Below are 24404 nucleotides of genomic sequence, written 5' to 3' on the forward strand. Positions count from 1 at the left end.
CTCCAATTACATGTTAGCACAAGTTTTGGACAAGCCTACTGGATGAAAGGGGAACTCTTTGAAAAGAACAGAGAAATGCACTAAACCTTAACTTGGCAGATCTATTTATTAAAACATTGATTTAGGAGATATTTTTCAAATGCTACTTCAGATATAGATCTCACTCAAGATCCCTAACCTGCTTCAGGAATGAGAGTGTTCTTTACACTCACTGACTTGTTCCTGCTGTTTGATGTAATTGTTAATAATGTCCCCTTTTACTTTCAAGAGGCTCCTGTGGATGATAAATTGCATGGTCACCTCTTCCCAGGTTTTTTACAGGATAGATAAAGAAAAGGCTCATCTATTTTACTATGCATTCCTCGCATCAATCTAAGAAACATTAATTTATCTTTCCTACAATAAAGCCTTTGGGATCCTCTCTTACAGTCCTTTAAGTACTTCTTTGATGCAATAACTGAGAGCTCACATAAGCTAATGAATAACTGCCTATGGCTCTTAGTAGCAAAAGCAAATAAGGTAACTTCAGGGAGCTCACCTAATTCAGCAGCCCTGGGAGAGAAACATGAGGGAATGTCCTTGCTAGTTTATATTTGCAAAACAATCTCAAATCACTTTAATTAGTTTTTCCACTTAATAAGTGCAAGTATACTTACCCACATTGAACAGCGAGAGATGAGAGACTTAGAGAAATATCTGATGCTGTGCTTTCTGAGATGCCACGCCTGGCTTGAGTTCTGAGCCCTCTGTGATCTCACACCCCTTCTACAAATGTGAGTCATCTGCCTTTCTGCATTTCAGGAGAGGGTGTGTTGCGGTTTAGCAGTGTGAGGGTAATGAGACTGTCAACATTGCCAGAGATGCTCAGAGGATGTTCAAGATACAGAATGGCTGCTGGGAGGATGAACCACCTTTTTGGCACGGAGATCTGGAGCACTTCTTACAAAGAATCCACTGACCTGCTTGTCTAGGTAACTCAACAAGTCACTTTAGTCTTCAGGATTTAAAAACATATAAACTTAAAGTAATTTCTTCCCACTCTGAACAATTATCATGAGGCTTCAATGAATTCCTCTGGAAAGAAATTACACATACTTCCTGTCCAGCGAGGGAGCTTGCTCACCAGGCTTGGTCACTGTCTCTAGGCATAATCTCCTCTGAGAAGCAATGAAGCTAAAGTTTCAGGACTCCTTTCATGGTCCTAGACCTGAAATTTAATTTTAATTTTGTATTCTTTTGCTTAAGCAGCCATCCATTTTATAACTTTTGTATCCCAGAAAGCCTCAATCATGTGGTGCTTATCCCATATCATAACTCTAAACATCTGACTTTTCCAACATGTTCCTGATCACAAGGGGAGACCAGATAATGGTGAGGATAACTCAGCCTGTGTCTGGCTGGGGGAAACAGGCTGAGGCCTGTGGGGAAGCTGGCTCAGGTATCCCACCGAGAGCCAACCCACACTGTGTCTCCAACTTCTATCTCTCTCCTTGCTTCTACTATCAGTCAGCTCCTTGCCTAGACCAAACTTTTCAAGCCTTACAGAACTGAGGTTTTACATCTGGCAAGGATCCTGTTTTGTCACTCCTCCTGTAACAATATAGTGTTCATTGATTCTATAAACAAGTAGAATATCTGTCTCACTTGTTAGATGTAATCTGCCTGGTGTGTCCCTCTGTGGGTGGAAACTAATGAATAAGGCCACCTAGCCAAGCACCTCAGTAAAACACAAATGATCCAATTCTACATACCTTTCCCTAGTGTCTTCCAAGGGAAGATAAAATTGGAGAAGACATACCTGTGCATAGATTTAAATATGTCCCTCATGTCACATTAGGAGCTGCCATTCATTCAGCACCTAAGATGGGCCTGCCATTTTATTATACATGTACATTGCCTCTAGTCCTTTCCAGGACTGTCTAATATAGAAATTATTATTCTCATTCTGTGGATGTGAAAGCAAGGGTTTTAGTGATTATGCAGTGTGTCCAGGTCACACGTCCAGAGCGTCCTGTGCTTGTGAGGGTGGTGGAGGCTGAAGGTGACAGTGTGTAATGTCAGAGGAAAACAGAAAATCGTGGATATGCCCAACCTTCCACTCCCCATTTCACACAGGCTTGAGTTTAGATCCTAGTTCTAACACTTGCCTATGTGAGATTTTGGGAAGGCTGTTCTCAACCTTGGTTTTCTTACTTCTAAACTGAGCAAAGATTTTTACTCCATAAGGCAGTTGAAAGATGGACAAAGTCATGTCCATCAGTCTTGTAGTATAGCGTATTGTGGTTCAGAATGCTCATTCTCAGGCCCTGCAGGTCCCCCTTTCCACTTCCTTTACGTTGTCCCTGAACTGTCACCTTCTCTGTGAGACTTGCCCTGGCCACCCTTTCTAAAATGTCAACCCCATACCAAGTCCTCACATCCCCTTCTTTGCCTTATCTGTGTATATGTTGAGGCCGGGAATCTTTCTCTGTTGTTATTTCCTATTATCTCAGGCACACGGAGTTGTGGCTGGTGCGTGGTAGGTATTCAATGTACACTAGTTAAATGGATGACTGAAAAATAAGTCTTTAGCAGCTGCAAGACCAAGGTTTGAGTTTGGCTTTTTCTTCAGAAGCTCTTTGCCCCTGGGGACACTGTTTAGCACGGCTGGTCTTCGGTTTCCTCAGTTTAAACTAGGAAGAATAATGGTATTTATTTTTAAGACTGCTGGATGAGTAAGCGATATACATGTAAAAACTATGGAAATATACGAAGTGCTCGGTCAATATTTGCTTTTAATATTACTCAGGACTTGTCTCTAGGTGTTGCGCAGCGCTTTTAGGATAGGAAAGGACGCTCAAGTTCTGGATGTTCTCACCAGTCACAGTCCAGCCCTCTTGCTCTTTAGGCGCCTGACAGCGCAACGGAGGTGAAAACGCTGCGTTCTCACCTCAAAGCTGCTCACGGAGGCCAGGAGCGCAAATGACTCATCCATGGTCACCCAACCCAAACACAGCGGCAGACAGGACCCACATGCTGGCGTTGCGGCCCCTAACACTGTTTTCTCCGCTGCTTTTCTGTGCTTTCTGCAGTGTGGGGTGGTGAGGGCTGGCGTCCTCAAGGTACCTGGGTTCGGCTGGCGTTTCCCTAACCCACTTCCCGCATAGGACTTTGACACTCAGTTTTCTCGCACGCAAAACAGTGTAAATAAAATCCACGCCTCGCAGTCTGTGGCCAGGATCAAAGGCGAGGAAATCTCTGGCAGCTGTGCAGCGCGGCACAAGCAAGCGAACTCCGGAGGCCCTTCGCTTCCCGTCCCGAGCGCAGCTCCTGTCTCCACCCACCTCCAAACCCGCGAAGTAGGAAGGAGGATTAACAGGGGAGGAGTTCCGCCGAGTGGCCGCAGACGCTCTCCCAGCGCCCCACTCGCGCCCAGCGTCCGCCCGCGCCGTGCCCAGGCTGCGCTTCCCGGCCACGCTCTCGGGGGCCGGCAGGATGCAGGCCCCGCACAAGGAGCACCTGTACAAGCTGCTGGTGATCGGCGACCTGGGCGTGGGTAAGACCAGCATCATTAAGCGCTACGTGCACCAGAACTTCTCCTCGCATTACCGGGCCACCATCGGCGTGGACTTCGCGCTCAAGGTGCTGCACTGGGACCCCGAGACCGTGGTGCGCCTGCAGCTCTGGGACATCGCAGGTGAGCGCGGCGGGGGAGGCGCGGGAAGGGCTTCGTGGCCAGTCTCCAGCCCGGCAAGAGAGCTGCTGGGATCCCAGGGCTTTCCGCTGGAAGAGACTTTTCCTGGTGATTTGGAAGCTTGTTTTCAAAGGGCTGTGGAGCAGAGTTTTTCAATCCTGCTGAAACTTCAGGCGCGCTTTCCAGCGCTTTGGGGCTCTGGTTCAAGTTCTCTCCCTTTCCTCCGGGATCTTTCTGGCCAGGGGAGGCCTCTGCGGGGACTCGGCTGTAATTGGGTTCAGCTCTCAGTCTCCTTGGTTTTGTGGACTAGGAGTCTTGCTAATGACAGGCCTAGGGTGTCACACTGTCTTCCTGGCTGAGCCCACAGTGGGAAAAGCCCTAGCCTTGCCAACAAGGGAAGCTGGAATAGTCTCAGGCTGGGTGAAGTTTGCCCATTCCTGCTTTTGTCAGTTTATTCCAAATTTCACTACCATTTCTTTTTTCTGCCCTTTAGTCAAGGAAATTAGGAATTGTTTACTTTCTGTATGTCAGGCACAATATTACCCTTCCCATCCGTCTCTCCCTCTCTGTCTTTCTGTCTCTCTGCCTCTCTGTGGTCTATAGAAAGGAAGTTGTGTACATATTTAAGGAGCTACAGTGAGGGTCTGTGACATTGGCCATAAGATTGCTTGATTTAGCACTGAAACTGTCTTTGAGAGATCTGGAAAATGAGTTTTTTCTTTTGTTTTGTATTTTATTTCTTGGACACTTTTGAAATCAGAATTTGACTGTGAAGTTGGTACCTGGAGTTGGGCACAGTCCAAAGCGAGGGTGCAAAGTGTCTGCTCGCAGAGTGAGTCTTGGCCTGTGGCAGTCTGCAACCTGGGCATGTCCAGCCTCGCCTTACAGATCCTGGTTCTTCCCCTTGCTAACCTGCTCAGTGGCTCTGGGCCGATCTCTTCAGCTGAGCTGCATCCCTGTCAAGCAGGAAGGGGTTCCACAGCCACGGTCTGGAGCTTTTATGCTTAGATGTTTGAGTCCGCCGGGATCCTCTAGGAAGCACTTCACAGGGTCCCACTTCATCTCTAGTTTATGGTCTGTGGCTCGAGAATCTTTATCGGTGCTGGACGCAAACTAGCTAATTCTTCTTTCCAGAGAACTAGTTCAGTTCAGCTGGTACATTTGCTTGGAAACGTTTTATCATGATTCGAAGTGAGAACAAATGTGGAAAATTTTTCCAAGGGCATTTCTGATGTGGGTGCCTTGGACTGATGAGTTGCCAGGTCTTAAGGTAAAGCTTTTGGCATGTGTACAGATTCACACCTTTGGAGTCTCGAGGTGTTCTGTGAGCACAGGGGCCATCGGAGAGCAGAATGTATCGTCAGCCACTGGCTGATTACGATTTGATCTAAAGTGTTCATTATAAATCTATTCAGTACTGTGTTGCTGCATGGTTTAGTGTCGGAGAACTCTTTTGGGTGCATAAAAGTGTCTGGGAATTGGGTTTAGAAGTAACTTCTTGTTTCAAAAGGGATGTACTCTGTTTAAAATCTGAGGAACACTGTGACTGAAGGCATGTTATACCTCCACTGGTCTCATTTCCCTCACCTAAACAGGGAGATGAAAGGACATAGTGGTTACAAACCCAACTTCCAGAGTGGAACTCCTCTCTCTGAATCCTATTTTATTCCATATGCATAGAAGTATGTAAATAAGACATCTGTAGAGTTTTGGAAGGTCAGTTCTACAGGTCTAGTGGTATTCAGTGCCCTAGTAGTGGACTTTTGGGGCCAGAATTCTATTTTGTTTTTTTTTGTTTTTTGGTTTTTCTCTGGTACCGGGAACCGAACTCACGACCTTGTCCTTGCCAGGCAGGCGCTTTACCGCTGAGCTAAATCCCCAGCCCCTGGGCCAGAATTCTAAACCTCAGTGATAAGTAATCTTTCTTAGGTGACCTCAAGCTGAAAAGCTTTGTGGGCTGAGTTTGAAGTGGACAGAAATGAAGCATACATGCATTAGGCTGTAGGGGGACCCTGTGGGTTATGGGTTCATTTGAAATCAAGCCACAGCTGCCACTCAGGCTCTACTTAACTCAGTATTGCTGCTAGTACTTTCCAGTTACCTCCTGTCTTCTTCATTTGTGCCCAACTTTGGTGTATGTTCATAGAGTAGATGGTAGACTTTGGTGGGCCTAGTTTTGAGAGGGCTGGGGTTCTTAGTGAGATGGACAGGACTTGCCCTGATCTGATGGAATACCAGACATACTAGCTAAGTCTTTGCTCAGGTAGATTCTTGATAATCATTTGGCTCAATCTTAAGTAGGATCCTATTTGTCCAGAAAAATCTCTGTGATATATGTCTCATAGCCACTTTGAGCAGTCTAATCCTGAAAGTCTCCCCCTACCCAAAACTGTCTTTATGGGCTTGAAGGCAAGAAGATACATTCCACAAACCCCTTAGGGGCTGGCAGTTTCCCTAGATCTTAGGACTGTATCATACAGGAGCAGTTGGGCCAGCTCTGTTGTCAGAAGCTTTTGAGAAAGTCAGAGAAATGAAGTAACTTTGCCCAAGGCTGCCCAGCTCATAGTGGAAGAGCCAGATTCGACCCATTCTATGATTTGGGAACAAGCCATGGTCTTTGTGCCCACAGGCTGCTGAGTGGCTGGCACACAGTCAGCCTGTGGGAATAGGGCACTCTTTTCCTATTTAGTTGGTATTTGCCTTCTCCTTGCTATTTCTAACAGAGTTTTGGATAGCAGTAGATACTACTCTGTAGAAAATGGAAAGAAATGAATGAAAATGATGAACAGTTCATTCTTGGTTATATGAATTCATCTGTTTTCTTTTGAGACAGATTAATCAGGAAACATGAGAAGTTCCCATGTGAGTCTCCAAGTCTAGATACTACAGTTGCTCCATTGTCACATTCGTAGAGAACTATACAATTTTATCTAGAACTCTTGGTGTGCTCTGGGATTCAATTGCTGGAATTGGGACACTTTCAGTAATGCAGCTAACATTTCTAAACATTTATTGTCACAGTTATCGAGGAATATTGTATTTCCCAGTAAAACAGATGATTATATGCCAGCGCTAATGTTATAACATGACTGTTGAGTCTAGACCTCAGGCTCCTAATAGCTTTACTCTACTTCCCTCAAATTAGAATAGAGTACTTCAGACATATCCTAGAGATACTATAAATTATACATACTCTAAAAGTGTAGTACTTGACAGTAGACAATCCATGAAGCCTTGCTGGATCTCAGGTGCCTCGTCTACAAAAGAGCAGTTATTTTATTTTGCTGTGATATCACATATTTGTAAGATATGATCTCTTGCAGTCACTATCAGCTCTATTATCATAGGCTCACTGTGTCTGTACTATAAGTAGTTCATGACAGGTTACTCCAACATTTTACTTGCATGTCTTGTGACTTGTCCAAGTGCCTTATCTTCTGTGCTTTGGTTTCCTGTTTGTAAACTGGGTATCATAACAGAATCTGTGTATCTTAGATTTGTTAAAATAATTGAATGAGTTCATTCATATAATGCTGTGCCTGACTTATAATAAATGCTGAACAAATGTTAGTCATTACTCTTATTCTATTTGTCATAATTACAAATTACTTTTACATACATTTTCCATCTTGAACTTAGCAAGGTCACTGAGAATATAGACAGAGAAGATGTAATTAAATCTGTTTTATATTAGAGGAGGTCAAGAATATGAGAGGTAAGGAATTTGCCCAAGGTAAGAGGTTAGACAAACTTGTAAGAGAAGAATAGTCTCAAATGCCAGAGAACAACAACATACCTGAGAGATAATCCAGGTGTGCTGATCATCAGAAAATCAGAAAACCCAACACTAGATTTAATATAGTGCAAAGCAAATTATGGTTGCAAATAATTTAGCTAGGCATATCTTCACTATGAAAATGTTTTACTGGAGGTCTGTACTAAATAACAAATGGCCCTAATGGCAAGATCCAATTTAGAAGAACAGTATTTTTGTATAAAGTGAAGTACATCTATAGTAACTTTCTCTACCAGCTTTGTCACAAGAAAGCAGAGGAAAAATTATCTCATAGGCAAGTAACAGGTTGAGGGTATCCCAAACGCAGAGTCAGGGTCCTTGGGCAGCTATCTGGCTCTTCACACCAGGAACTGTGACACTCATTTGAATCACAGTGACAGGTTGGTTTACAGTTTGCGAAACGCTTTCAAGTTGTGAAATGCAACTGAAAGGTTTGGATTTTACAGTCTCTTTAATACCTATTTCTAAAAGTAATTCTCCCATGAGTCTTATAAAGTAGGTCTTAAACATTAAGGTGATACAATTTGTAATTGCTAAAATGTGGAAGCAACCCAAATGTCCATCCACCGAGGATTGGATAAGAAAATTATGGTACTTTTATATAATGGAATATTACTCAGCTGTAAAGAAAGATAAACTCGAGGCCTTTATATTTAAATGGTCACAACTAGAGACCATACTCATAAGTGAAATAAATCAAACATACATATGCAAGCACCACATTGTGTCACTAGTGTAAAACTTGAAAGAGTTAATTTAAACTCGGAGGTATGATAGACACTGTGAAATGATAGGAAACCAATGAAGAATAAAGGGCTTCTGGGATGTGGGAAAAGAGAAGGGAACGAAGGAGAAATTTTGTATGTATGTATATACAGGATAGATAACATGGTTGTTCTTCTGTCTTCTATTTCTATGCTGAAAGAAACTGTCAATGAGTCTTTGGTTGACCAGTATTGCATGTTTATATCTGTTTTCACGAGAAGCCACTTTGAAGATATCAATATGTAATACAACCACCATTGTTAATTCCCTACCACTTTGTTTGTAACTCTGTATTGTCTGTATTGTGCTTGTGATATGTTGTAAAATGTTGTATGTCTGTTAATGTTTCCCTCCTTTTATCTTTAAAATAAAAAAAATTAAAAAAAAAAAACATTAAGGAGATACATCCAGAAATGTGGGAAAAGCTAAATTTGGTGGCAACCAAACACACACACACACACACACACACACACACACACACACAAGTCTGGGGCACTCTCTGCCTCCTGGCAGTTTACTGCCTTGTATCTGGCCTGGCTAATTACAGATTTTCTAGTTGCTGAGTGGAATAGCATATTATGTGCTTATAGGCAAGCAGTGTGCACTGTAAGCAAAAGTGATGAAACTTCAAAGTTGGACAAGGAATGCGGGGAAAAACTTCAGTGCTTCTCGCAGGACAATTGATAGAATTTATATCTAAGACATGTCCCATTGCTTAGGCCTGGTTTTGAGAGGAAAATATGTAGCAGTTTTACTAAAGAATACTAAGCCATTTGAAAAAGAGAGAGAATAAGAAAGCGTACTTGTTTGTGTGGCTTGTTTCTTGAACACACAAACACACACAGACACAGAGACACACACACATACATACTATATATTAAATGCCTGATATATGTTAGATTCTCTGCTAGATAAGGCGAAAACAAGGAGAAAGAAGTGAATATGACTTAAATATTGGCCTCAAGGAGTTTACAGTGTGGTGGCTCTGATGATACAAAGCAAATAACCTATAGCAATGAATAAATTGTACTGATTTGGGTAACTTCAAAATACTCCAGTGGTGCAAAGGGGGTCCTATCCATGCTACATCCTTCCACTCTCAGCTTGAGAGCAAACCTGAGGAAGATGAAAAGAGTTCTTAGCTAGTATTGTATTTTCTGTGCTTGTACCTAGCTCTGTGGTCTTACCAGAATTATTTCCTGGAAGCGGCTTATACTGTATTTAGATGACTCAAAAATTATACTGACAAGGGACTTTTCATGAAGTTCAGACTCACAGTTCCCTCCTCCAGCTGCACATATTCTTTACAATATCTTTACAGAATGATTGCTCAACAAGTAATTTGATATTTAACAGCCACTGGGATTGGTAATAGAATTATTGTGCACCTAGCACATTTTTGAGAATAGTTGTCTAACATAGGCTTACAGCTTTTTCCTTCTGTCTTCTAATTATTCAGTTTGGGGCTCCTTCAAAGCTCTTCGAGCCCTTTTTATTTCTTTTGATCTTTAACTCTGAGTTGGGCAGTTTTAGTATGAAATGTATGGCTTTTTATGATGAGATCTCTGTTCTTTCAATCTCATCTCTTATACCTGTGATCATCAGCCATGTCTGCTATCTTTGTGTATGTATTTGCCTACCTTCTTCCCCTTTATGCTATATCTCGCACAATTACCTCTGGATAAATCCACTTGCGTCATTTTCCTTAGATAACCACTATGGATCCATCATCCTGCTGCCCGTGGCAGTTCCTCCAAGTTGGCTCTATCAACTCTATCTGACTGGAGGAGACATTATTTCATTGCCTCCAACACATTCCATGTACCCCATGTTAGAATAATCTACTAGTATGTTAGAATTGCTTTTTTCCTGCAAACTGCAAACTACATCTGCATTTACCATAAAAACTGGAGATTTACCTTAAAAACCATTCTTAAAAGCTTTGCTTCTACAAAATCTCCATAATTTGGCAGGAAGCATCATTTGGAGATTGAATGGAAAAATTGTATCTTCTCAGGATTTTTGGCTACATGACAGAATAATGACTTTATAAAAGGTAACTTTATAAAGTTAGATCCTTGAGGACTTATCTAAAACATGTTTTAGAGATAAAGAAGCTATCACTCAGAAGGGAGGTGACAGTGGTTTCTCAGGCCAACGGAACTTCTTAATAGAGGAGCCACAACTAAGATGCAGGTTTCCCTGGCTCATATGATTTAAAGAATTAAAACATTTTCTATACCAAGTGTTTTGGTGCTGTCTTAACTACCAATATACAAAGATAATTGGCTAGAGACCCCAGACCTGTGGGAGTTCACGCAGTGAAGAAGAGGGAATGACGGCTTACCACTGTAGACAAATTATCAATAGTTGGCTCCCAATAACATTTCTCATGTCATTGCTGCCTACTGTCCATTATAAGTCTTACGTTTTAGCCATTCAGACTTCTCGGTGTTCTTTGTTCAGCCTGAGGTTTACTACCTGCATGTTCATCCTTCTGGCTCGTGTGCCCTTCCTTTTAATTTGTCCAAATCCTACCTAGTGTTTAAGACTTATCTGAACAGCAACTGCTCTGTGACAGCTTTCCTAATTTTCCCTCATCAATAGTAAGTTCTTTCCTCAAATCTCATATGGTTTTTCTTCATCTCCCTTGCAGCACCTGTCCCATTAGGCTTTGTGTGACTTATTTTGTACCTACCTAGGCATCCTTCACAGTTTTTAGTGGATCCTGCATTAGTTGTTTGCTACATGATTAAAGAAGTTATTGTAGAGTCAAAAAAGAAGCAGAGAAAGAAGTGCTAAGTAAGAGAACCGAGCAAAGTCAAGCAATAGAGAGAAAATTTGAGAAAGTCGAGTTTTAAATGTCTTACCTTTTCCTTTGAATCTCTAGTTTTTATAGTTTGCGTTATCATAATGAATTATTTAACTCTTGTTCCTCATTGTTTGTATTTGGATCTAACTTTTAATTAATTTTGCAGTCTTGTATAAAATTGCTCTCCCAGGAAGAATGATAAAGAATTTAGTTCTTTGTGTGTCTCCTCAGTGTAATGCAAAGACAGTACTATAGTGTGGGGGATTCAAACAAATTTTAATCCAATTATCATGGGGGGAAGTTTAAAATACTGAGGTGTCTAATTAATCTAAATTTTTTTGGGAGCGCCATTTTCACCTGCAATGCCATGTGTTGTTCATGAGCAGGTTTTATTGAGAGTTAGGCATGGCTACATATCTGTATGCATCCATTTCATTTACTGTGACTGGGAGTTTATCTGGTAGAGAGAACTATACTGAGATAGGCTATAAAATAGATAAAGAATCAAACGAATATGTAAAACTTTTCAGAAGTGACACAAATCAGGGGTAGTGCTGGGATGTGAACTGACTTTTGTCTAGCTACAAATCCTATCTTCTAACCAGTGTATTCTATTTCCTGATTCAGATAAAGCAGTGCAATAGTTTTCACGTCTCAAAAGATTGTTTAAATTTAGAAGATTAACTAAATTCTTCATATATATATCATTGCTGAGACCATATGGTTGGCTTGGTTTAATGACAACTATGTTCTGCTGCTTTGGGTCAAGGAAAATACAGTGCTTAAAGGACACAGTCCCTTAAAGACTAATAACATTTAAGGATAGCTGTGATGTTTTATGATATCAGAATAAAAATTAAATTTTCTATAGTGGTAGAAAAGACTATGTGTGTATTGCGTGGTGTGTTTTTATGCCTGTGTGTTTTAAATTTAAAGAAAACAATAGGTTAGACACTAGAGGCAATAGCAGAAATTCTCAGACTTTTAGTTCACCAAATCTTTACTGTTGAAGCATGGTTTTCATGGTGCTTCTAAGCTAAAAGAACTATCCAATGATTCTGTTCATTAGTTGGTACCAAAAAGTAAGTATTTTGTTCTAGCAACTTCCTAACCATGTGAGATAAATGAAACACATAAATTAAAAGAAACATTTTTGTTTAATTTTTTTGTGGCTTCAGCTTACTCCAGGCATATATGTGCCTTTTGCTATGAGGCAATATCTCAAACCTCTGAAACAGTATGAACTTCATTACCTGCATTTCCGGTTCACATCGATTTTCACATGATTTTTGTTTATCACAGAAACTTCCAGAATCTCATGTTGAAAAGTATGATGACATCAAAAGAAATGTACTGTTAAAACTGTCAACTGCTTTAAGCTGAAAGTTTCTGAGGCATCTAATCGATCTTGAGTATTACTGTGTTTTCTTTGAAATTTAAGAAAAAATCCCCTTGCCCCCCTCTGACTTTACTATGGCATCTCAGAGTGTGCTGGTGCATGTTTTGAGGATTACAGTTCTGGAAGAAACTGGAAATTCTTTAAGAATAAAAGTTTTGGAGCTCATGGTTTCTGTGTTATTATAAAAATATCTTCGAAGTTTACTTACAGGTATTATCTCCAGTGAGGATTAACCTAAAGATAGCCTTTAATTTAACACATTTGAACTGACGATTTAGTGGGAGTATTTTCTGTTGTTTGTTTAATTAAAAATACAAGATGCTGCTCCTCCTATCCTGATTCATGTCAATGTCTTATTTGTGACTTGGTTTCATTACCTCTCTCTTCTCATTACTGGATCTATAATTACTATGTGGTCATATTTCTCCAGGTAAATGAATTATTTCACATAAGCTGTTAACATTGAATCTCAGTCTAAAAAATTCTAACAAAAATATACTGTGCCTAGCAAGCGCAAGGTCGTGAGTTCAGTTCCCGGTACAAGAGAAAAACCAAAACCAAAAAAGAAAAAAAAATATACTGTGCCATTTTACTGGCACTCATCTTCAAATATACATGTACATATGTGGCCTTAAATTTAAATATAAATCCAAAGTTAATGAGACTACTTTTAAAATTTAACAGTAAATCACTATAATCCTTTCACCTTAGCTTCTATAAAGCTATTGCTTACAGATACCCCTCAAAACCAGTATTAACTTTTTTGCCATCTTATTCTCTTATTTCAGTACATCATACTAGTTTTAGTTCTGTGTGGGAAAGAGGGAAGATTTGCCAATAAGAGATGACAACTATAAGATAGGCATAAGATAAAATGAGAGCCATTGCTTATGAGGGAACTAAACAAATTACAGAAAGAACCTGGATGGTTTTGAGCCATGGACAGATTCAGAGTGGTACTTAATAAGGAAGAGTCTGTAGTCACAAAAAGTAAATGGACTGGATCAGAAATCTTCCTTCATTCTGTCTATTCCCTTCAGGATTTTCTCTGGAGAATAAGAATCAGTGTTATTTTATTGTGTGAAAAGTACTTGTACTGAGAGTGCCGTTCTATCATTTAAGTCCACCATGAATATAAACTAAGGGCTATGCTGTGCAGAGAAAGGTACAGTAATTGAAAAACTGGTGGGGTTGAGGAATATACAGGATTACTGGGGACACACGCTGCACAGATTTGAAGCCTGTAAAAATCAGTATGTGGCAGGCTTTGATTGTCAGTCAGTACAATGGGAATACAGAGGAGTGAAAAGACAGCTATGGAGCCAAGTAGTAACACAGCCTCAAGAAGGGAGGGCGTGGGTATGGGGTTGAAGTGTGGAGCTTTACAGCAAGAAAGATGGATCAATAACATGATTTCTTCTAAAATAGAATTATGTCAATTTTATTAATTTCTAAATACTTTCTTAGAACATTTTATAAAATTGATATAAATGCATAAAATTACTTTAAAGCAGTGTTTTCTGCTAGATGGTAATGTGAAAGGGGTAGGATCTCAGCCCATTGCTTTTCTTAAAGATCAGAGATTTGAGAGTAGTCAGTTTAAATAAACTAACTTTTGAACATTATTATATAATATGTATAATGCCTATGTACATCTAAGTGTTCTGAATTCTCAAGATATTCCAAATTCTATATATTTATGATACATCTTCCCATTTGTAGGGGAATAATTCAAATTGCTTTATTTATTTATTTATTTATTTATTTATTTATTTTTTTTTCTGGTACCAGGAATCGAACTCACAACCTCGTGCTTGCCAGGCAGGCACTGTGCCGCTGAGCTAAATCCCCAGCCCCTCAAATTGCTTTAAATCCTATGTGGATTACACAACAGCCCAACCTCCATTTACTGGCATGTTCTGAGGGCAGTAGTGGACGTCTGAAAGTGGTTAATTAGGAAATTGATTAATTAGAGGTGAAACAAGGTTAATCTGGCAAAGGGGCACACACATTAAGGAAAAAACAAATTAAATTTTCAGCTTTGACTTCTTCCTGAAATTTCAGTCTCGTATATACAGCTACCTATTTAACATGTGTACTAATGCACATCTCAAACTTAGCATGTCTGAGTCCTGACTTTCCTTACTGCACACACATGCCAGACCAAAGGCTCCCGAAGTCGACATCACTGCTGTGTTGGTCCAAATAATTATCTCTTAACTGACGTAATGCAGTCACTTCCTAACTGTTCTTTCCTCTTCCTTCCCTGACTCCCTTAAGTCATTCCTCAGTGGACTAGCCACAGTTATCCATTTATGTCAGCCAATTTACGTGTTTGATCTACTTGTCATCCTTCTGTACTCACCTCTTGGCTAGAATTAAAGGCTGGAGGCTGTCTGGACCCTCTGATCTCACTGTCTTATCCCACTATCTTCTGACTCTGTGTGGCCTTTTCCACGTAAGACTCCTTGCAATTCCCAAACCCTTGCCAAAATCAATGTGCCTCAGGATCTTTGCACTTGCTATCCTTTCTGTTCAAAACCTTCTTTTCCAATATATTTAAAGAGCCTCCTGCTTTATTCCTTTACATCTTTGCTTAGATGATACCCTCTCAGGGGAGTCTTCACTGTCCAAACTGTTCAAATATGCTCCCACCCAACATCCCTTTCCTCCTTTCCAACTTTTTCTTTGTAACACTTTGAATCATCTAACAGAATATTATCTACATGTTCTTTACTTTTTGCTTATGATTTATCTCTTTACAATGGAACATAATTATCATGATGTTCTTAGAGTCATTCTTGGGAAATTATAGCCATTCACAAATGAGATGAGAATAGATAGTAATTTCAGTGTGAGTGGAAACAAAGTGACGAATGGAACAGATTGTACAGGAAATTCTCAGTAAGTACACAACTATCAGCTCAAAGGGAGCGAGGGGTTGGCTTTGTTCCTTCACTCAGCAATGGCCCCTTACTGAACTTTTACTGTACAGAGTGCAGTGGTTGTCACGAAGGCTACAGAAACTTGGCTATGATTGTGGATCAGTGTGTAATTTTGAAGGGGAAGATTAGACAGGATTAGTTCCAGGATCTGTGTGTAGATGACTTGGAAAAATGTTGATTAACACATTTCTGTCACTGGTTTGACAGGGCAAAGTGGAAGAGGCAGAAGATGAAAGAGTTTCAGACCACTACCAGAGAGTCAGATATGTTCCTAAAAACTGGAGAAAACTTCATCCATTAGGATGTCATCCTGACTCTAACTCTAGTAATATGGGTTTTCCCTGAGCCTTCAAAACAGGGCACCATTGAAAGTGCAGTACCAGTTTGATAGTTGCAACAATTATATTATTTGATATTTTTCTTCCAGATCACTGTGCAAGATCCATGTTACCTTTGGTTATATATTGACTTCTTGATTTTCATACTATGACTCTTAGAAGTTTAGAGACTATCATTGTAACACTTTAGGTCTTCTGATTGTTCCATGAGCCCCCAAACATGTATTATTTGGAGTACAGTAAATTGATTCCAAGGGATTATTTGGCAAAGAACATGATTACACAGGTATGACATTCTCGTCTGAAACTTGTTGCAGCAGGCATGCACATAACCTATGTGAGAATGACACCATTTTTTTCCCTCAATAAGGATCTATTGATTTTTTACTAGAAGTGAGAATCAAATATAGAGTAACTATATCAGTAAAAAACAGTAATTAAAAAAATATGATGATCTATTTTAGAGGAAGAAGGAGCCTTAATTTTAGTTTATTTCCACCACTGTATCTGAAAGTTTTACTGCATCCCAAAGGTGAAGAAATTGCTCTGAAATTTTACAACATCAAAACATGACTAACCTGCTCTCCAGGATTTTCAGTGTGATGGAAACAGAAAGCTGAATATAAACTATATAAACACTCACGGTGTAGGAGAAGCAAAATAAAGGGGTCACAAAGAAGAGAGTCAATGATTCCAACTGTCAGGGCAGGGAAGGCTGTGCCAATATGGTAAGATTTCAGGTACCATTGAAAGATACACAGAATTTCATTGAACAAAATGGGAGGAGAAATAGGAGCACATTGAGAATGTGAGAACTGGGATGTAAATTGCCAGCAAATCCCAAGTAATGCAGGAGGTGTCTTAAGAAAAAGAAGGAGTAGTCTGGGGTGACTTGAGCAGGGAACACTCTCAAGGAAGCAACCAGAGAAGAGTTTGGAAAAGTGGCTGGAGCCAAAAGTTGTCCAACCTTTCATGTAGTATTAATGAAAGTCTCTTTTTCATAAGCTTGCATGAATCATTTTACAGCCAAAACAGATGAGCATAGCTATAAGACCTACCTTTTGAAAATGAATTAGCACAAAAATAGAATGTGCTTAAAATGCACATTCTTGGGTTCTATAAAAAACCAACATAATAAGAATCTGTGGGCAGGAGTGGGTGCTCTATAAATACTTTACATAACTTTCTATGATGTCAGATGACGACTGTCTAAAGACCTAAATTTATATTCATTTCTGTGAAGAGAGCTTGTGATGAGGGACAGTTAGGGAGCGCTCAGGCATCCAAGTGAGGAGCAATGAGGGACCGAGCTGGAGTGGTAGCAGTGCTGACAGAAAAGAGGGCAAAGCACAGAGCAGCTTTTGAAGTGGAAATGCCGGTAGGGTGTTGGAGATCCTTCAGATGAGGGAGCAGGAGTGAGTTGGAAGATAATGATCTGAAGGTAACATTCTGGGCGTCACCTTGTAACACTCAGGCTGCATTGCTGGTAATGCTGTGATCAGATTGGGCAACACAGGAGTATGAAGTAGAGAAATCAGATTGGGGAACACAGCAGGAGGAGGTGGAAAATCGTGTGCCTTCTGATTCTGAAGGGTGTTCTCCAGCACAATAATGAGTAATTTGGAATATCCTGTCTAGCTTCTTTATTTTATCAGTAAGGAAACTGAGCATCATAATGATAAAGTGACTAATCTGAGATCACAAAACTAGTTGATTACAGAATGGTCAGGATGGTAGGAAAATCTGCTGTGCTTTCTGCCACAGGTTTTATGCCTATCTAGAAGATTCACTGCTTGGTTGTGCTTACTAAGAAGAACATATATAGAGTATTAATTATGAAGTGAAAATATCATTAAATGCACAATATAGCTGTGATGATTGTGCATATTTTTAGCTGAGTCTGATACAAAATGGACTATTTCAGGGTGTTGGGAAGGAGAGCAACAATCTGAGTTAATCTGAGGAATGACAGCAGGGAGGCAGCCAGACCAGCCTCATTCAACACAGGAGAAAACAGAGACTTTGCCAAAGAATACATTTAAGGCTGCTCTGATTTTTGTTCATGCTGGCCATGACTAAAATTAAGAATTATGACTTCTGACCCTTCCAGTCAGTGAATTTGCCATGAAGTTACCCAAATTGTTATTACAGCATTCTATTAACTTTGGAGATTCAATTGATTGCTTTTTCACATAACACCCCTAAGATCTAGATTCTGAGTCATGAGTCACATTTACACAGCCGGTGAAGAGCAGGGACTCAGGGCCTAAACTGGATCATTTTTGTGTAGACATCCAGCATGACTCTTCTTAGTTTAGAAGTTCCTCATGGGCAAACACCTACAAATTTTCAGCACAAAACATAGAACCTGGACCTCATTACCTATCTAGTATACGTGTGTTGAATGAGCTATCTAATGCCAAAGGTGGTTTTTAAATTATACTCTTTTGCTTTAAAGTAAATTTACCCAGGGTAATTTTTTCAGGTCCTTACTGTGCCCATAAGTAGGTACTCACTAAGGGTCACATGGTTCTCTTTTAATAAGAAACAGCAGAGAGGGCTGTCAGCTGACAAAGGAAGGATCAAATGTGAGTGCTGCAAACATTCTGATCTGAATGTGACCCCTTGCTGGAATGCCAAAACTACAGACTTTCCAAGTGGGCTGGGCCAGTGACCTCCATATACAAAGGTCTTTTCTTTCTAGAAATAAGCCATCTTCTCCTTGTTTCTGATCTGACATATGTAGGCTCACAAACCCACACAAATTTCCCTTTTGAATCTCTATGAAGGTGCAATCTCTACGAATGTTGCTTTTGGCATAATCGTAAAAAGACCATACTCTGAAATCAAATATGCTGGCCTCAAAACACAAATTTGAAGCCCTTAACAAAAGTTCTGCAGGAAGGAAATAAAGATAGGTTTCCTTTAGTTTATTACTGAGAGCTGCATACTCTACTCTGAAAACCTCTGGACAAGCAGATTATTGAAAAACCCATGACTTTGCCCTTCATCTGATTAGATCTTTCAAAGAGATCATAAGACATCTTTTTAGAAAAGCCTAGAGCGCTTTGGAGTTCTGAATGATCACAGAGAGCTCCCCCATCCTGTCTTTCTGAAATGTCAAGGCTCACACTGAGTGGTATCAAAGGAGATCACTGTTTGCATCAGGAATGTAGAAAAAAGGGAAAAAAAAATTAAAACTCATTTGGGAAAAGTGAAAGTTCACCTGTGGGTTGTGTGTCATATGGAGAGTGTTTTACTCTTTTCTTTCATTGGCTAGATGACTGTGAGAAGTTTTAAAAATGTACAACCTAAGTAGGAAATGAGTTTGGACTGTGACGTGCTGGGATGGACAAAACTGTTTTCTTTTCTGGTAACATTTGCTTGAGTATATAGGTCTGCAACTAGACTGGAGCCTCTGGCTTTTATATACTTAGCATTTAGGGATTCTCCACCTCTTCAGTGTGGAGATAATCACTGTGAACATAATCTACAAAACAATTTGTTGATTTATACTAAAATTCACAGTCACAAACTTTGTGCTCAAAATTTGTGTATCCTTGGAGGTATATTGACCTACATTTTGTTAAATACCACCCAGTTTTAGCGTTCTGTTCTTTCTAAGAAAGGTAGTACACACCTAACTCTATGTTAATTTTTATAATTTCATAAGACTCAACATACATACATTTTTCAGATAGGAATTAAAAACTTTTGTCTGGTTACACACTTCTGGAGTTTTGTATTAAAAAAAAATAACTCCAGTCTTCATAACTGCTGGTAGAAACTGCTTGTAGACAGTTAGAAATGATATGATTTTATTGACTTTTTTGTTTGTTCAGCTGAAATACCTGAGATTTTTTGGCATTAACTTGGATCTCAGGTCTAAATCATTAACTCTGATTTTCACTATCTGCATCATATTTTCTGTTATATTTTTAACATGGTAATTAAGAGAAGGAAAAACTGAAATATTTACTAGTTCAAAGGTAATGTGCTGGATGCTTTACATGTGTTAATTTGTTTCTCCACAGGACAGTGCTGTAGTTCATATTCTTATTGCCATTTTGCAGATGAGGAGGTCTTACTTTACAGAGTATAAGGAATTTGTCAATATTTTAGAAAATTGATCAGCAAAACTGATTGCAACTAACTCCAGAATGGCTGTTCTTTCTTTAATTTTTTAATAAAAATTTTGCCGTGTTAGAGGGCTTTCCTTATCCAATATATTGCAGGTTGCTAGCTAGCTCACCACTGTATTCCAAGAATGTAGCCCAGAGTCTGTCGTCAACACTGCAAATCTGCAGTAAACATCTGTTAAATTGGATTGAATAGGCTGTTCCTGGTATGTAAATGTAGAGGAGAGATAGTAAAGGACTGTGGTTTAGTTGTTGGAAATATTCAATGCTAGTAAATGATGGTAGGCTTCGGAGTAATACTGTTTAGGTTTGAATTCTGATTTAGCAAGCTTATTATCTGTCTAATTTGAGTAAGTTACTTAGACTTTCTGAGTTTCAATTTTTTTCATTTTAAAGTAAAGATGATGGCTTGCATGTAGCTCAGAAGTAGAGGACTTGTTAAGAATATTTAAGGCCATAGGTTCAATTCAGCACCACAGTAAGTAAACAAATAAATAAATGATAGCAATTATGATCATTTATCTAAATCACATGTATGGTGGTTAATAAACATATAATAAATGCTAGTTAGTATTATTACCTTTCATTGAAGTAAGTTTCAGATGCTTTTTAAACACATGAGGTGTGATCAAAATATATGGTGAATATAAAAATAAAAAAGTTACAGTAAAAGGCATACTGCTATTCATCGCCTTAGAAATACTTCCCCCCTCACCTAAACCTACTTATCCCATCATTCTTACACTTTCTCAAGAAGTTCTGAAAGTCTTCTTTCTTGAGTGTCTTTTCGTGTTTGCTTCAATATCCTGATTTGATTCAAAACATTTACAGAAATTTCTGTCAAAAAGAAACATTATGATGTACCTTTACCCAACTTATTCATGGAGTCTATCGACTCTGAGACTTTTGGTTCATTCTAAAAGTCAGCATGGCCATAAAAGGTAAACATTTTGAATCAGTTAAGAACATAGAGGCAGCCGCTATGGCACAGCTAAAGACACTCATGCAAGAGCACTTGCAGAACTGCATTAAGGGCAGTATTTTGAGGATAATTGATGGAAATGTGTCTTATATTGTAATAAAGCTTTTGAAATCTAAACATTCACCATAAGTTTTGATCACATCTCATACACAATTTACTAACTTACCTTCCCACTAAAATTAAAGCTTCTTGACAGCAGGAACATTCATGTTCAGTTATTGTATCTCAAGGGTTGAGTGCTACATTGCCCTACATAATGTCCTGTACTGCTACAGTACATAATGTTGTACTGACATCATTTACCCCAGTAACCACACTTAGCTAAAGAGTACTTGTAGTGTAACTAGCTAGTGTGACTAAGGAACTAAAGTTTAGATTTTATTTGGTTTATTTCAGTATATATGGTAAATAGTAAATTTCTATAAATAGTAAATAGTGGAATATTATATTAGCAAAATATTACATGGCACACAGTGCTTTCTCACTAAATATTTGTTAAATGTCCAATTTCCTTTTGGACTCAATGATTAAGAACAAAGATACATGACTGTATATTTAATCCATTCTTTAAAAATTAGCAATAAAATTCTTTACTGAGTCACCTGCTCATACTGGAGGATACATGATTTGCAAACATATAATTCAGTTTCTAATTGTAGTAAGTTTTTGAATTCTGTTTCTTTTTGTTGACAGGTCAAGAAAGATTTGGAAACATGACAAGGGTCTATTACCGAGAAGCTATGGGTGCGTTCATTGTCTTCGATGTCACCAGGCCAGCCACATTTGAAGCAGTGGCAAAGTGGAAAAATGATTTGGACTCAAAGTTAACTCTCCCAAATGGCAAACCTGTTTCAGTGGTTTTACTAGCTAACAAATGTGACCAGGGGAAGGATGTGCTCATGAACAATGGCCTCAAGATGGACCAGTTCTGCAAGGAGCATGGTTTCGTAGGATGGTTTGAAACATCAGCAAAGGTAATGTGACTCTAAAGGTTATGCTTATAGGCAAGATTCACAAAGACAGTGGCATATAATCATTATCGTGATAATAATATGTGTTTGTCTACGGCTTTATAGTTCCCAAGGTGGTTTAAGCTCTTTCTCATCTCAAGGTCATGAATGAGCAGGACAGGAATTACTATCCACAATTTAAGATGGTTGTGCCTAAGGGAGCAGACCCACTCATACATGGTTACACTGATAATAGCTGATAACTATGTTCAATTTTTTTGAGTGCTTCCTATGTGCCAGGAATATGTTACATACATTTTTGCATTTAGTTCTCACCACACACCTTCTAGGTATCATTTTATAGTAAGTGAAAGAAATGGGCCACTCCTTTTGTCATTTCCTTTAATTCATAAATATACCATTAACATTCAACATGTTAACCTGTAAGTCAGGAATTGTACTTTATTCTAAAAATAAAACGAGAGCAGTAATAGAGATGTTAACATTGGGAAACTGGAATGAGGGGTGGCAGAAAGTAACATGCGAAGGATGCAGCTGCTGCTCCCCCTCCTTGGAGGCAGAGAAGTAGCACGAGGCAGAAGAGGCTGCAGGGCTGGGGGATGCAGGACCCTGTTGGTCTGATGAGTATCGTATTCTTCTCATCATGCCTCACACTGATACTTCATTTGTTAGGCGCATGGTTTTTGTACCTCTCCCCTTTGATTTTGCTTATATTTTAAAAAGAAATGTCAGTATCAGAGGAAAAAATCTATCATGGTAAATTTTTAATTAATTTTTTAAAATTGATATGTAGTACACATACAGATGAGGCTGGTTATGATGCTTTAATTCATGTATACATGGGGTAATGACTGAAGATGATCACCATGTCTACCACTTTGCTTCAGTGTAGTTTTTTATTTTTTGTGTGTGCAGTAAATAAATGTTTTGTATTGTTAAGATTGTAACCCGAATAGCTGTATATCATGATTGTTTCATTAATTTGTACAGCACAACGATTTGCATATTTGTGGGGCACAGACTCTGTCCTACTTGTTTGAGATTCAGCTATGATAAGACAGATACTATCTCATTACTTATGGAGTTCATACTGAGGCCTTATTGTAAACATCTGTGGACATTGTTAGAAAATGGTTGGCAAATATCCTTTGTATGGGGAGTATTCAAAATAGGATGAGAGTGTTCTAATTGCACATTAGTGACTATAGATATTGATAATATCCTAGGTATTTCAAAAACAATGGAAGAAATGTTTTTTGAAATTTTCAAATGATAAATGTCTGAGGAAATACATATATTTACCTGAATCTAAACATTATATATGTTACTATGGAAAAATGGTGAGGCTGTGTCCTAGGGTAGTAGCTATAAGGATTAGAAAAAAAACTACATGAGAACATCATTAACTTGTGAAAACAGCAGGATGAAGCAGTTCCCCAGTTCCCACATTCTTGTTTTCTTTCTGAAATGCCAGTGTTCCAGCATGTTTTCCCTCCTTGTTCCTTTTAAAGTTCTATATTTGCCCCATTTCTCAGGATTCTTCTATCGTCTCCTATTTCTTGGATGTCACTGAGCCTTTTTAGTTTGAAGGATTTATTGCTGTCAAGGGACACAGGTAAAGCAAAACTCAGATATGATTAAGTTACAGAAATTTAACAAATATGACACTTTTTAGTAGCTGATTCTGTTTCTTGGATGTTAGCCTGGATTTTTCTTTTGAATCCCAAAGGTAGGTGAATTCACCTATCACATCTTCCTTTCTCTTAACCACATGCTCATCTTCACAACTTCTGCATTTTCCTTAAAACCCTTTCTTTCAAAAAGAGTCACTCTCTATCTCAGAACCCTGCAGGCATGGAGGAGAAAGAGATTTGGAGAACTCCTTTTCTCAGTTAATTGCTTTGTATTTTCGGGAAAAACTAGACCGAATGATTTTTTATGGGGAAGACAGTCTTGCGTAGTTCATTCATTTAATAAATATCACTGAATATCTGTTATGTGCCAGCAAGTATTCTAGGCACTGAAAACAGGGACACAAAACATACAGAATCTTGCCATATAACAACAGCGTAGCAGAATGTACAGTGTGTTCAGTGTTAATTAAGTGATAGCAAAACAAGAGAGAAAGAGGTCTACAAATTATGGGAAGAGTTTAAATGGCTTGTGGGTCTAAGAACCTCCTCAACTTTTTTTTCCCCACTTTACACTGACATTCTTTGTTCAGTCATACATTGTCAAATTCTACATGCTTAAGGACATGATGCTCATTAATTTAAGGCCTGCTGATCCTCAAACTTAGGTACTAGATTTCTAATCCTTCATATCCTCACAAGTGTGATCTTTGAAAAGAAGCTTTCTACAGCATGGGAAAAGAGCGTAGAATTTAACAGACTAACACGACCAAGAGAGTTCAGGACCTCATTGTTAAAGGTGAAGCCCATATGCACCATCCTTTTTTCCCCTCAAAACACACTACAAATTGAGGTTGTCCTTCTGAGTGTCTTAATGAAAGTTGCTTGCTGCAGTGAGGTTACTGTGAGTCAACCACTGGAAGCTTGGGAATAACACTGCAGCACAGACAAAG

At 39.1% G+C, this 24404-nt stretch overlaps 1 protein-coding gene across 1 annotated transcript in view; it reads left to right on the forward strand.

Moving 5' to 3' along the window:
• The first annotated feature begins 3230 nt into the window (after window positions 1–3230).
• Rab38 (RAB38, member RAS oncogene family) overlaps window positions 3231–24404 on the forward strand; it is a 55249-nt gene continuing 34075 nt past the window's right edge. Inside the window, exons 1-2 of the mRNA XM_005379731.2 lie at window positions 3231–3676; window positions 21543–21823. Coding sequence (XP_005379788.1) covers window positions 3475–3676; window positions 21543–21823 — 483 coding nt within the window. The 5' untranslated portion in view covers window positions 3231–3474. The remainder of the gene's footprint in view (window positions 3677–21542; window positions 21824–24404) is intronic.

This window comes from Chinchilla lanigera, unplaced genomic scaffold (assembly GCF_000276665.1).
Source record: "Chinchilla lanigera isolate Chin_1 unplaced genomic scaffold, ChiLan1.0 scaffold00013, whole genome shotgun sequence".
Classification (NCBI taxonomy): Eukaryota; Metazoa; Chordata; class Mammalia; order Rodentia; family Chinchillidae; genus Chinchilla; species Chinchilla lanigera.